This window comes from Neophocaena asiaeorientalis, unplaced genomic scaffold (assembly GCF_003031525.2).
Source record: "Neophocaena asiaeorientalis asiaeorientalis breed wild unplaced genomic scaffold, Neophocaena_asiaeorientalis_V1.1 scaffold240, whole genome shotgun sequence".
Taxonomy (NCBI): Eukaryota; Metazoa; Chordata; class Mammalia; order Artiodactyla; family Phocoenidae; genus Neophocaena; species Neophocaena asiaeorientalis.
The window spans coordinates 1,529,298-1,542,807 of record NW_020185331.1 but is presented as its reverse complement, the minus strand read 5'-3'; the positions used below and the strand labels follow the sequence as shown (position 1 = coordinate 1,542,807).

General features: G+C 54.9%; 1 protein-coding gene across 5 annotated transcripts in view; it reads left to right on the top strand.

Annotated features, from left to right (window-relative positions):
- The window catches only part of CRTAC1 (cartilage acidic protein 1), a 154,454-nt gene that overhangs the window by 110,705 nt on the left and 30,239 nt on the right, over nucleotides 1-13,510 (top strand). For all 5 annotated transcript variants that reach the window (XM_024735073.1, XM_024735070.1, XM_024735072.1 and 2 more), the window contains exons 7-11: nucleotides 245-390; nucleotides 2,964-3,100; nucleotides 6,595-6,677; nucleotides 7,518-7,618; nucleotides 8,050-8,218. In XM_024735073.1, coding sequence (XP_024590841.1) covers nucleotides 245-390; nucleotides 2,964-3,100; nucleotides 6,595-6,677; nucleotides 7,518-7,618; nucleotides 8,050-8,218 — 636 coding nt within the window. The remainder of the gene's footprint in view (nucleotides 1-244; nucleotides 391-2,963; nucleotides 3,101-6,594; nucleotides 6,678-7,517; nucleotides 7,619-8,049; nucleotides 8,219-13,510) is intronic.

The following is a 13,510-nucleotide window of genomic DNA, read 5'->3' as shown; positions in this document are numbered from 1 at the left end:
CTTCCCCCAGCCCATGCTGCCCCAAAAACGAGTAAAAATAGTACTTTCTGGGCAAGTGCAGCTTGAAGGCAAGTCTCTGGTTCTCTCTGCAACCAGGTGGCTGCCCACCTTCTGCCCCTGTGGAGAGATGGGGACAGGATGAGGCTTACCCTCCCTTGCTGCTCTTCACGGGGCCCTGGCAAGGTGAGTGTTTGTGGAGCCTGCAGGGGGCGCTGCCCTGAGGGCGCCTGCCTTTCCTCCCCAGGTGTGGATGACCCCCACCAGCACGGGCGAGGTGTCGCCCTGGCCGACTTCAACCGTGATGGCAAAGTGGACATCGTCTATGGCAACTGGAATGGCCCCCACCGCCTCTATCTGCAGATGAGCGCCCGTGGGAAGGTGCACTTTCGGGTAAGAAGGAGCCTCTGCCTCGCTCCCCTGCTTTGTCATCTTGGGGTTGCAGCCCCGCCTGTGCCTCCCACCAGGCTGAGTAGGGGCTTGTGGCTCTGCAGAGCCTGGGGGCGGGATGGCCACAAGGAAGGTAACATCTGGGGGACGATGGGCTCCTGCCTGGGCTGCTGTGATGTCTGTAGTGCCCAGCGCATGGTCATTGGCAGAGGAGAGAGAGCAGCCTCGCGAGGTGCGCGGCGGCAGGGCAAAGGCCCAGTGAGGTGGGCTTCACTCTCTGGATCGGGAGCATTTTTCCCATAGCCTGGGCCTGAGCTTTTCAAATTGAGGCTCAGGCCAAGGGCACAGCGGGGCTGGCGGGACAGGGGAGGTTGAGGCCACAGAGCTCCCAACAGTTGCCCCTTCTGGACAAATGGCAGGTGGGGGGGCAAGGTAACCTTGAACCCCTCTCTGTGCCCCCTCCCTGAGCTATCGACAGTCAGTGACACCAAGAATTCTTCAGAAAGACTGTTTGGTGACAGTAAGGGATGTACCACCAGCCTGGTGAGCTTGAGTCTGGGCCTTTCTCAGGAGGGTGATGGAGAGCATGGGGTGGTGGGAGTCAGGATGCTTCTGGAGGTACCTGGTCTTGCCAGAAGCCCCCGAGGAAGCAAGAAAGTGGCGGCATTTGCCAGAAGCTTGATGGTCCCAGGGGAGCCACCAGGGCCCTTATGTCTGGGGCACTGCCACAGGCCCCTCCCCTGTAGGCAGCCACCTTGGGGTGCTCAGGGCCAGCCACTCATTCCCTGCAGAGGCTTGAGACCCAGGCTCTCTGGGTGAAAAAGAGGTACGTCCTGACCACAGAGCAGCTGCTCCTGGGATCCTGGATGATTTCCATCTTTATTCAGCTTTTTCTTCTAACCCAGGTTCTCGACCAGGGGTGATTTTGTCCCTACCCCAGGACATTTGACAGTATCTGGGGACATTCTTGGTTGTCACAAATGGGGTAGAAGGTGCTACTGGCATCTAGCGTGCAGAGGACAGACGTACTGCTAAAGGTCCTACAATGCACCGGCTGGAATAATCCAGCCCCAAATGTCAACTAACTCTTCTGATGGCCCAGCCCCAGAGCGCACAGCAGCAATAATGAGGATAATAATGGAGACCCCACTTATCAAGTGCCTTCTGTGTGCCAGGAACTGTGCCAAGCATCTTACATACATTACCTTGGAAGCCCAGGCATCCAGTGGGGCAACCCCAAGGGGCCTATGTAGGTTTCCGTTAGAATAATAACAACTTCGAGATCCTGAGGTCTCTTTGTTACCAGCTCTCAAGGCCCTCTTCAGCCCACCCTGGACAGCGGGCCAGGCTCCCAATCAGCTTCATCACTGCGTTGTTGGGGACAGCCTATTCCCCTGGGCAACCCAGAGTGGGCAGCTCATTCCTGTGGCCAGGGGAGAGGGCCTGAAGTAGGAGGCCCAGGGGCAGGGCCAGGGCAGAGGACCACTCCCAGAAACCCCAACTGTGCCCTTCCCAGTTCTCCCCACGTGGACCCTGGGACTTAGACAGGCTCCTGCGTCTTTAAGGGACATACCCACCCGGAATGGATATTCTGCTGAGAAACAAAAGGTCGCCCTCCACAGCTCTTCTATTTCAAAGACAAGTTCCATAGGTGGGACACTTTGCCGGGTCCACCGAGGCCCTCTCAGCACTTTGAAGTCCCTGCTGGGCTGTCCTGGGTCTGGGGTCTCCTCGTGAGCCCTGCGCAGAGGTATCTGATACTGCAACCCCCCAAGGCAAATATCTCAAAAAAAAAATCAAAAGACTCCCAAGAGACAAAGTAAGGTAATAAAGGCAGGAAAAACACAGCTAAAGGCCGCCTCTGCCACCTTTCATGAGGCTGATATGGGCAGGGCCAGGACAGACTGCCAGGGATCACCTGGTGCCCACCCTGTGCCAAGCGCTTTACATGCGGTGCTCACAACCTGGACAGCTATTACTCAGCCCCGTGTTACCAATGAGGAAGGCGAGATCGGAGCGGTTAAGTAACCTGCCTGAGGCCACACAGCTAGTCTGCAGAGAAGCCTGGATTTAAATGCACAGCACTGCCCAGTGCCCTCCCAGCCTCCGCCTCTCACTGCGGAGGACGAAGGGCACGTACTAGGAAGGGCATAGCGTCTGGAATCAGAGCCCTGGTGACGGCCCCCACTCATTAGCTATGACAGTGGGCAATTCCCCTTCCTCTCCAGGACTCAGTTACCTCACCTGTAAAATGGGAGTGCTCACATCAGCCCTGCCTCGAGTGACTGATGGGAGGGCCCCATGTGGTCCGGACCAGGGAACAGCAAGGTGCTTCACCGGTGTGAATTAGGACTGTTCCTCTCACCTCCTTGTTCTCCTACAAGCAGCCTGAAGTTTATGTGATCCTAAACACAGCATACCTAGGGCCCTTACAGGGAAGGTGATAGAGGACATGCTAGGTCAGGCTTTTATCTTTGCGCGCACGCGCACACACGGGGGTGGGGAGAGTTGGCCTCTAGGCCACCCCCATTGCCCCACGCATCTGTCCGCTGACCTGCAGCCCTCTCTCCTCCCAGGACATCGCCTCACCCAAGTTCTCCATGCCCTCGCCTGTCCGCACAGTCATCGCTGCCGACTTTGACAATGACCAGGAGCTGGAGATCTTCTTCAACAACTTTGCCCACCGCACCTCCTCAGCCAACCGCCTCTTCCGGTAGATGCTTCAGCCTGGCTCGTGGCTACTCAGCCTTCGTGGGTGGGGGTCAGGGAGGAAGGCTTAGGACTCAAAAGAGGAGCTCCAAGGGGAGGAAGGAGGAAGGTCCCCTGATGAAGGAGCATTAGAAGCTGGAAGGACAGGGATTGAGCAAGAGGCTGAGAGAATGGGGGGTGGAAAGGTGAGGCGGGGAATCCTGGGCCTCCTGCTGTTGCGGAGGAAATGGTCAGGGGGACGTGCACAAAGTGTGCCTAGAAGCCAGGCTCCACTCTACCACCCAAAGGGGTTCCAGAGCCAAATCTGTTTGGGTGCATCTGGATGAAGCAAAGACAGGCAGGTGTATTGACTACAGGACTTCTCAGAGCCTTTAGCATGACCATGAGTATTTTTACTTTCCAAGAGGTGAATGGAGTATTCCAAATAGATTTCAGTACAAGATACTTCTTTCAGAGATTTTTCTCCTGGGATTGGTGCTCTGCTAAACATCCTTTGGGAAATGCTGAATGAGACAATTAATGGTAGATGAGGGAACGGTAGACAAGAATGGAGGCAACTGAGCACTGCATGCAGGGAGGAAACGTTCGATTTTTCTCTAATTGGGGTCCAGAGACCACTGGCGTCAGAACCACCCAGAGTGTTTATTTAAAGTACAGAATCCCTGGGCCCGCCCTGGATCTCCTGAATCAGAATCTCAGGGGCTGAGGCCCAGGAATCTGTCTTTTTAACACGTGCACTAGGCATCAGGTGATTCTTATCACACCAACGTTTGAGAACTGCTGTTGGGGAACAAACCTCAGGACACATGCGGCCCTGGTTCCTGGCCTAAAACATGCTAATGGGCCTCAGCACCAGGGGGCAAGAGGAGGGTGGGCCAGGGACCTTGGATGCAGGAAATGGGCCAGATCACCTGCTCAGTTCCCCAAGGCCCCCATCCCCTCCCCCAGAAGGGCCCTCAACTATTAATAAAAGGCGAGAGCTGTGACTAAGCGTGTTTTAAAATATAATTATTAACAAAGCATCAATCCCGACCAGCTGTAATCACCCCCTGAAGGCACCAGATTTGCTAATTAGGTGCCTTGCAAAAAGCTTTTTCACAACTTCCAGATTAATTGCGGAAGATCTATTGCTCCTTAACAGAGACACTGCTTTCCTTCTCTGGCTGATAAAGTGTCACTCGCCAGGGCCCGGAGCACCAAGGCGTCTCTGTGGCCCGAGCACCCAGGCACTTCCTCTGCCTGTCTGGCCTCTGTCAAACCCCCCAGCTTCCCTCCCGCCACCCCAAGGGCAGGCTGGCCCCGGGCTGTCTGCGGACAGGGTCACCACATGGTCACCCTATGGGTTAGTGTGTTTGTTTCCGCACAGCTCAGTGGAAGCCACTTCCCAGTTCCGTGGCTGTGCCCCGAGTCGCTGTGGCAGATGCTGGGTCTGGAGCTCGCAGCAGAGACTGGGGCCACCACTCAGCTGGCAACTCTAGAAGTTGAGCCCCTACGTGCCCCATACCAAGTGGGCTTGTCACGTGTCACCGAAGGAAACATGGTGGGCTCCTTGTAGGAGTCACCAGGGATGCAAAGCCTCGGTGTGTGTGAGTCTGCCGGCCCTTCAGTGATGCCCGGGAAACCAGGGAACTCATCACCCACTCCAGGTGCTTAAGAAGAGTGCAGAGGCCCTGTTAACAATGGCGGGATGACAGGCGTGAGTAGGGACTGTCCCAGGCCAGGCAGGATGCGTGTTGATCTGGTCCCATGGCTCCACCCTGCGCACTCCCTCTTCTCTAGCTGCCGCCCTGTGTCCAGTCCTGCAGAGCAAGCTGTTGAAAATGCGAATCTGACCACACCCCTCTTCCACTTAAACCCCTTAGAAGCTCCCCACTACCTTCTCTTTGATACATCCCACAGGCTGGCTTTGTCCCCAGCCTTGTCACTCTCCACTCCCCAGTTTACACCTAAGCACCAGACACCCCAAGCTTTCAGTTCTGGGCTGCACCAGGCCTGGACGCCTCAGGCTGCCCACACCATCTGCCTCTCTCTCGCTTCCGAGTGACACAGACTCACTCATCATTCTGGTTTCAGCTTTGTTGACCCTTCCTCCGAGAAGCCTGCCCTGGTTGCCCAAATCTGGGTGAGTTTGCCCAGCTCTGCCCTGGAACTTCTGGGCTTTAGCCTTAGAAACCCCTAACTCCATTGTCACCTGAACCCAGGGATGGCTCTGCCCAGCTGTGACAGAGGTTGCAGGACACGAATGGTTGAAGGGACTGTGGATGCTAGCAGGCTGAGGCAGACACACACCTCCGGCAGGTGTGCACACACACAAAAGCACTGCCGGGCATGCTGCTCACTGCCCAGACTGCACACGCGGATGTGCTCAGCACAGACGCCCCGCGCGGACAGAGGACACCTCCCAGGACATGTGCTCAACCCTGCAGACACCTTGCAGTTCTGCCAGCACCCTCTGCCATCCAGCCACCAGAAGCTCCAGCTCAGGGGACCCTGGCTCCCTCCTGAAAGAAAGCATTGGCCACAGCACAGCCCTCTGGTGACTGTGATTTAAGTGACAGCCCCACCTGCAACGTAAGGGGAGAGCGATACAGATCCTTCCTGGTCCTTTCTCCCCACCCCAGCCCCAAGATTGCTCCACACAGCCAGGACAGAGCGCCCAATGCTGCGAGAATCTACCCAGTGAGAAAAATTAGAGAGGAAAGCTCAAAGCCATCATCAGCGTTCAGCTCAATGTGCAGAAAGAACAGGACTTTCACAGTGGACTTTTCTACAGCAAATATTATCATGATTCAGAGTTCAAAACAGACAAAACCCTAGCAACCCAAAGGGACCCTTTCTTCCCTTTTGTCTCTGGATTCCTCCACGCACCCCACGGACATGTCTGGAGCTTCCTGAGAGCCAGGCACTGTGTTAGATGCTGCGGGAGATGCAAAGAAGAGTAATAATACATGGTCCCAGGCTGCAAAGAGTTCACAGTCTAACTGAGGAGATAAGATGCATTCATATAGAGCTTCAACACAAGGCAGAAAGCAATAAAGGCCAGGAAAGTGACAGAGGCAGAGCAGGAAGGCATTGCTTCTAGTAGGACGATCAGGGAGGGCTTAGAGGAGGTGGCACCGGAGTAGGGGTGGAACCCTGCGTAGCATTCAGAACTCAGAAACCCAGGACCGCTAGAAGGAAAGTGAAGGTCAGTTGAAGGTAGTTGCATCCCTGCCCCTTCTCCATCCATCAGCTGCCCTTCCCCAGGCTGTCTATAATTCATCCATTAGAGAAGGAAAAATCAATATTTACCAACGTGAATTAAAACCCAAGAAAGGCGCAGGCAGGGTCTGTGAGCAGAGTGGCTCTGTCGGCATGCAGGAGGCAGCCCACGTGCAGCAGCGTCTCAGGGTGCTCAGGGGCTGGAGAATGGGGCTCGTGGGCCTCGAGGTCCAGGGAGCCCACTGGGGCTTTGCCAGCACAGTGTCGTCCATGAACAGCCTGTCTCCTGTCCCGCAGCATCATCCACAGGGAACACGGCGACCCCCTCATCGAGGAGCTCAATCCTGGCGACGCCTTGGAGCCCGAGGGCCGGGGCACAGGTGAGGGCCCCTGAGGGCTCTGGCCTGCTCTCCCCTGTCTCAGTGCTGCCCTTCACCTGGGGGGAGGGCGGGAGGGGTGGTGCAGCCAGTCCCACAGCTGGGCTCATCCTATCCCTGCCACTCTGAGGGCTGAGATCCTGGGGCAGGGGTGAGAGTGGGGGAGGAGGCCCTGGGAGTGTCAGGCGGGAAGCAGAGGAGGGGACGGTCCGTTCTCCCAGTCCCAGGGCCGCGGGGTCAGAGGCGTGGGATTCCACGGGCAGTAGCATCTCTGGCAATGCTCTGCCAGGAGGAGAGGCAAAGGCGAGGCTGGGCGTCCTGTCGTCTCACCCCTCCTGGCACTCAGCCTGGTGTCAGCGAGCGAGCACTGGATCAGGAGTCCCAAGACTCGGCCCTGCCATTGCCTCACCTGTGGCCTTGGAAAAGGCGCTTCATCTTCTGGATCTTGTTCGCCACACCCATAAGATGGGGATAATTGCATCCGCCCTCCTCACGTCTCTGGGTTGTAGTGAGGACCAAAATGAGACCAGGTATACGCAAACCCCCGACAGACTGGCAAAAGCAGTGCAAATATAAAGGGCGTGTATAAAAGACCAGAAAGCAGCCCTCATAGTCTGAATTATTTGCACCAATGCTTTCCTTCAAAAGTCCAGGGGGAGGAAATGGACCCCCTCTTCCATGAATGAGCGGCCACCAGAAAGGAGAGGAGCTTCAAGCTCCAGTCTTCAATGCCCAGGGCTGTGCTCTTTCCTCCCACACTCAGGGCGTGGACCTGGCCCTGGTCAGGAGCCCCCCTCCCCTGTGGGTCTCCTGGCCGACAGAGTGAAATCTGTGCTGTTGCAGGCGGTGTAGTGACAGACTTCGATGGAGACGGGATGCTGGACCTCATCTTGTCCCACGGAGAGTCCATGGCTCAGCCGCTGTCCGTCTTCCGGGGGAATCAGGTGTGCCTGGACCTGGGGACCCACAGAGCCCAGCCCAACGTGCTGAGCCTGGGCTGGATGAGGGCCAAGGAGCCCGGGATGCTTGCTTGACCAGAGTGGCAGGAAATGGACACCCGGGCCCTGGAGGAAGCAAATTCCCAGCAGCACAGTGAACCCCAAGAACAGCTGCCTCCCAGAAGCCCTTTGCCCCTCAGCCTTCTGCTGGCACTCCTCCAAACACTGTTTTCCCCGAGTCTATTGGCTTTCCCTCCTCTCTTCCAGGGCTGCTCTTTGCAAACTTCAACCAGTCTGTCTCCCTGCCCGGCTCCCTCCTCCTCTCTTTCCTCTGCCCCTTCTCTTGTCCCCTCCTTTCTCCTTCTGTCCCTCTCTTACCCTCCCTCCCTGTTCCTTCTGCCCAGCCCGCTGATGCCTACCTTCCTCCCTCCCTGCAGGGCTTCAGCAACAGCTGGCTGCGGGTGGTGCCGCGAACCCAGTTTGGGGCCTTCGCCAGGGGCGCTAAGGTTGTGCTCTACACCAAGAAGAGTGGGGCCCACCTGAGGATCATCGACGGGGGCTCAGGCTACCTGTGCGAGATGGAGCCCGTGGCACACTTTGGCTTGGGTGAGTCAGAGCTCGGGGCGGGGGGCGGTGGTGGGAGTGCGCAAGTGAGCTATTGGCAGGGCAGTGGGTGCTGAAACTGCATCCCGAATCCCGGCGAGATGCAGGGCTCACAGCCTGAGCATCTTCTAGATACCACGTTACTGTGACACCAGCTACTGGAGGCAACCCTGCTTTGAAGTGAACCTGAGCTCAGGAGGGAGGTTTTCATGCCCCACTCCTTGCTGGGGTCCATCCTGGTGCCGCTGTCGAATTAGTTCACCTTGGGGTCAGAGTATTTAATCCTCCATTTGTCTGAGGCCATGGCCTTGTCCTTCAAACAATGGCCTGCAGCAAACCTACCCAAACCAGCTGCTTCCCTGGCCGCGTGGGTGTCGGTTCAGTGATTAAAATGTCTCACCAAACCCCTGACGCCTTCTCTTGGCTAGAAGGCTTGGGGAAAGCATGCATGATCAGTGGGAGTGATGTCACCCCTGAGAGGGTGAAAATTGGTTCTTGGCTGGGGGTGGTATTAAAAAAAATGCTAGTCTTTTATGTGTGTGTGTGTGTGTGTATACACACGTAAAAGACTAGCATTTGATATATATATACACACATACGTATGTATATATATCTATATGCACATATATATGTATGTATGTTACATATATGTGCGTGCATACATATATATAACATAACCAGATATACAGTATACCTGTGGTGTTAATAAAATATCGCTATACACCTATTAGAACAGCTAAAGTAAAAAAGAGTGACGAAACCAAGTGCTGGCAAGGACGTGGAAAAGCCGGGTCTCTCGTTCGTTCCTGGAACAGCTGCTCCAGAAGGTGGTTTGGCAGTTCCTTTTAAGACAAAAACTAAACTACACAACCGTTATAGGGCCCAGCAATCACACTCCTGGGCATTTATCCCAGATGAATGGAAACTCATGTCCACACAAAAAGCTACACGTGATTGTTCATAGTAGCGTTATCTGTAACGGCCCAAACTGGAAACGACCCTGATGTCCTTCAGTAGGTTAACGGTTCAACAAGCTGTGGTCCAGCCACACCATGGAATATTACTCAGCAATCAAAAGGAATAAACTGTCGATACACACAGCAACTTGGATGGCTCTCATGGGCATTATGATGAGTGAAAAAAAAGAGGCCAACCTCAGAAAGGTACATGCTGTTGATTCCATTTATATAATATTCTCAAAATGACAAAAGTATAGAGATGGAAAGTAGATCAGTAGTTGCTGGGGGCTAGAAATGGTGAAAAGGAGAGGGGTGGGTGCGACTTTAAAGAGATAGCCCCAAGGAGGTCTTTGTGGTGACGGAGCAGTTCTGTGTTTTGATTGTGGTGGCAGTTGCACGAATCTACAGGTGCTCTGCATAAGATACCTTATTCCATTCTCACCACAACAAGATGAATTAAGAACCATAACCCCCATTTTACAGGTCAGGAAACTGAGGCTGAGGTTAAGTAACCTGCTCTAAATCACACCTCCAGAAAGTAGGGAGATCTGGATTTGGACCCCACCTCCTTGGACGCCACAGTCTGAGGTCTTAACCACTGTGACTTGACTGCCAGACCTCCCATAGCTGCTCTGTGCACAGCCAGCCAATGTCCTTCTGCTGTGCCCCTTTCTTACTGGACATCAATGACCCCTCAGTTACTAGATGACCCAAGTGAGGCCATCCACGCCAAGGTGACTGCCATGGTCTCATAGGTAGGATGTTTGTCAGGTTATCTGGCTTGGATATCAACCCACACCCCACTGTACGGATAAGGAAATTGAGGCTCACAAAGAAAGTCAATGGTGAGGCCAGGACTGAGGCTGGTTTCTCCTTCCACACATCCCATGAGCTGCCTCTGCTATTTTGAGACGTGTATTATAGGTCTTATTGGGTCTCTTCTCTGGCCAGTATCTGTCCCCGCCAAGAGAACAGATCTGCTTCTTCAGCTGGGCAGCCTCAGCCGGGTCATCTGGTGGGATCACAGGGGCCCAAGAGCCTCCGTGCCTCTTCACAACAGTCTGCCTCCCCTGCTTAGGGATACGGATCCTGCTCCCGCTTGGGAGTCCCTGACTGCCCTGACTGCCAATCCTTGCTGTTTTGCAAGGCTGTGGGATTTGTTCTGGGTCTGAGCTCTGGTTCAAACTGCCCCACGGGTCCCATGCAGCCTCCCCTGTTGCCGGATCCACTCCCAGAGAGGCGCAGAAGGAAGGCTGCTCTTGGAGACCGGCCCCAGTGGGTCAGCCTTGGGCCTGGCAGTGAGATTCCCTGAGGCCACTCAGCAGGCAGCAGGGCCAGCAGCCGGGGACACAGCGAGGGGCAGGTGGCTCCATCCCTGCAGCTCCAAGGCCCCCACGTCCGGAAGGAACTTCATGGATCTAGCACAGCACAGGCCTTCCTGATTGATGGAGGGCCAGCAGTGGGGCAGGAAGAGAGGGAGCTGATGGGAAGGCCGGATGGAAGGAAGGATTGAGGAAAGAGAGAGAACAGCAGGGAGACAGACAGAGACGGGGACCAGGGGAGACCAAGAGACGCAGAGAGACACGGCAAAGAGACAGATGAAACAAAGAAATGCTCCCTGCCCTCCAGGCTCAAGGTTGTGAAAGAGGCAGAGGGACACAGGAGCTCTCGTTGCAAGCAGATTTGGATGCCCCGTCATACTGACCCAGTGGCTGTGAGGACTGAGATGGGAGAAATTCTCTCTGCTCTGGGCAGTTTTCCCAAGGAAGTGGGCCTTGAACTAGGTCTAGAAGGATGGTGGGAATTTGGAAGGTGTGGATGGGAGCTGAGGAGAGCATCCAGGGGCTGGGCTGGTTTGAAAAAAGGCCAGAGGTGGGAGTGTTCACTGTGTCCACAGAGTAGGAAAGGTCTGGTAGGAGCGGAGTCTGGAAAGGGAGGTCAGGGCCAAACTGTCAGGAGCATGCAGAGCCAGGTGGAGAGGGCGGGCGAAACAGAGGGAGCTGCGGAGCCAGGAAAGCCAAAGCCAGGCTTTGCTGTGGGAGGGCAGGGCCGCGAAGGAGCCCAGGAGCCGCTCGCAGGGCGTAGTTATCTATAAATGTGCTCCTGTGTATTTTGCATGTAATAAAGTCAAATTAGAAGGCTTTAATTTTTTTCTGACTGCAGGAATAATGCATATCGGTTATAGGAAAATTAGAAAATATAACATCATTAAAAACGGAAAGTAAAAATAACCCATAATCTCGCCACTGTGTTTGGAATATTAAGCAAAAAAGGAAACATTCCCTCTTCACCCTCCGCCAGTGTCATTTGATTCATTTAGTCTCTACTCACTTACTGAGCACCTACTCTGTGCCAAAAACTAACTAGACGAAGAGCCTTACCATGGCTAACCCTACATTCTAGTGGAAGGAGGAGTAGCATATATGACACCTAATAAACGTAACAACTAGGTAAGTATATAAAACGTTAGACGTTAAGTGCTATGAAGAAAGAAAATGCAGAACAGGGTGAGGGGATTAGGAATGCAGAGGGGAAGGGGCAGGGAGCAGATTCAAATATAGTGTTCCAGGGTGGCCTTTTCCCAGTTCCACACTTTTGATATGATTTTATTGCATGCAAAATACACAGGAGCACATTTATAGATAAACGTGCCTTGGAATCTTTTTTAACAGAAATTATTATACTCTCCCTATTATTCCCAGACTTGCTTTTTTGCCTCTCTCTCTTAACTGTGTATCCTGGACGTCACCCCAAGTCCGTGCGTATCTCCTTGGTTTTCCTTCAGTGCTGCACGGCATTTTCTTGTGTGGCCACGTTCACAATTTGTTTAGCAAGTCCCCTACTGATGGACAGTTTGCTGGTTTCCAATCCTGAACAGTTTGTTTTGTGGTATTTGGGCTGAGAAGGGGCAGGTCCAGAACCGGAATGCAGAAAGGGCTGCCTTGACGTCTGCGTGACTAAGAAGGAGATGCGGGCCTGAGGCTGTGAGGGAAGGGCCGAGGGCTGTGGGAAGCCCCCCCTTCCAGCACCCGTGACCCCTGTGCTCACCCCCTCTGACCCTGCTCCTTCCTCCCTCCAAAACCACCCCCTGCCTCCTGACTTTGCAGCAAGGTGCGGTGAGCGGCTTGTCCGTGGACTTGTGTGTGGGTGCACATGTGAGCCTCTCAGCAGCCGCCTCCTGGGCCCTTCTCTTCCCCACGTGCCTGGCCAGCTCACCTCTCGGTGGCTGGAGAAGGAACGCCTCCCAGCTCTGCAGGCCTTTGCTTGGTCAGCACTGAACTGTGGTTAGAGGACTCAGCTTCTCAGACCCTCACTGTGCACCCCGAGGATCCAGACTGCATCGCATCACACAATGAAAACTCAGGGACCTTGCTGTGTTGCATTCTTCCCAGGGGGTTTCCAGCAGGCCCACTCCGTTGTGCAGAGGGCTCTCAGCTTCATCCTATAGAACCATTCCACGCGCCCCCGCTTGGGGGAGCCCCTGGCCTCGTTCGCTGCGCCCTCCACCCTGCCCTGGCCTCCCCCTGCTCCCCACGGTGCAGATGGCCCGCCAGGCTCATAAATCAGCGTTTCTGCTCACAGCCCTTGTTGAGTGCCCCACTGGACCCCGGTTGCTCTGAACCGACATCCCAGCCCTGCACACCCACCGCCTGTATCCCACACCCAGGCTCACTGGCTCCGAGCGAGCACAGAGCTGAGGCAGCTCTACCAAACCCAGTAAGTGAAAACAAGCGCCAGTAATCTCCTTGCCCCACCAGCCCCCCGTCGGGGGCTCACCCCCTAAGCCAGCCGACCCCAGGCTTTGATGGCACCCCCAGCCCCTGCACATACACCCCTCCTTCCTTTCAGCTGATGGTTTGCAAGTGACTCAGAGCTGCCTCCAAGCCGGTTGGTGCTCATTTAAGGAAGGAAAATTCAGTGGCCCACACAAAAATCGCTTTATTAAAGTGCAAAAATCTTCCCCCAGCTGTATTCCCACCATCTGTTTTGCTTGTAAAGCTTCTGAAAAGCGCGATTCTCTGTGCCTCCTTGGCCTTTGTCCTTTAAAAGCTGCCAGAGGCGACTCCCTGCTGCTCTTAATGGGCCCTCCTCTGCTCGCCAGCTCCCTGCCTGACACACTGGCCTTGCAGTCTGGCCAGCTTAAAGGCCCCCTTGCCTGTGCAGCTGCGTGAAGACTTGAGATTTCTGGGGCAGCGGGAACAGCGGGACCTGGGGGCAGGAGCCTGGGTTTCAGTCCTAGCTCAGACAGCTGCAGGTCACTGCATCTTGCCAAGCCTCAGTGTCTACATCCGGGAAGTGGGGATAAACGCTCCCTCTCGGAGTAATTGGGAGGATT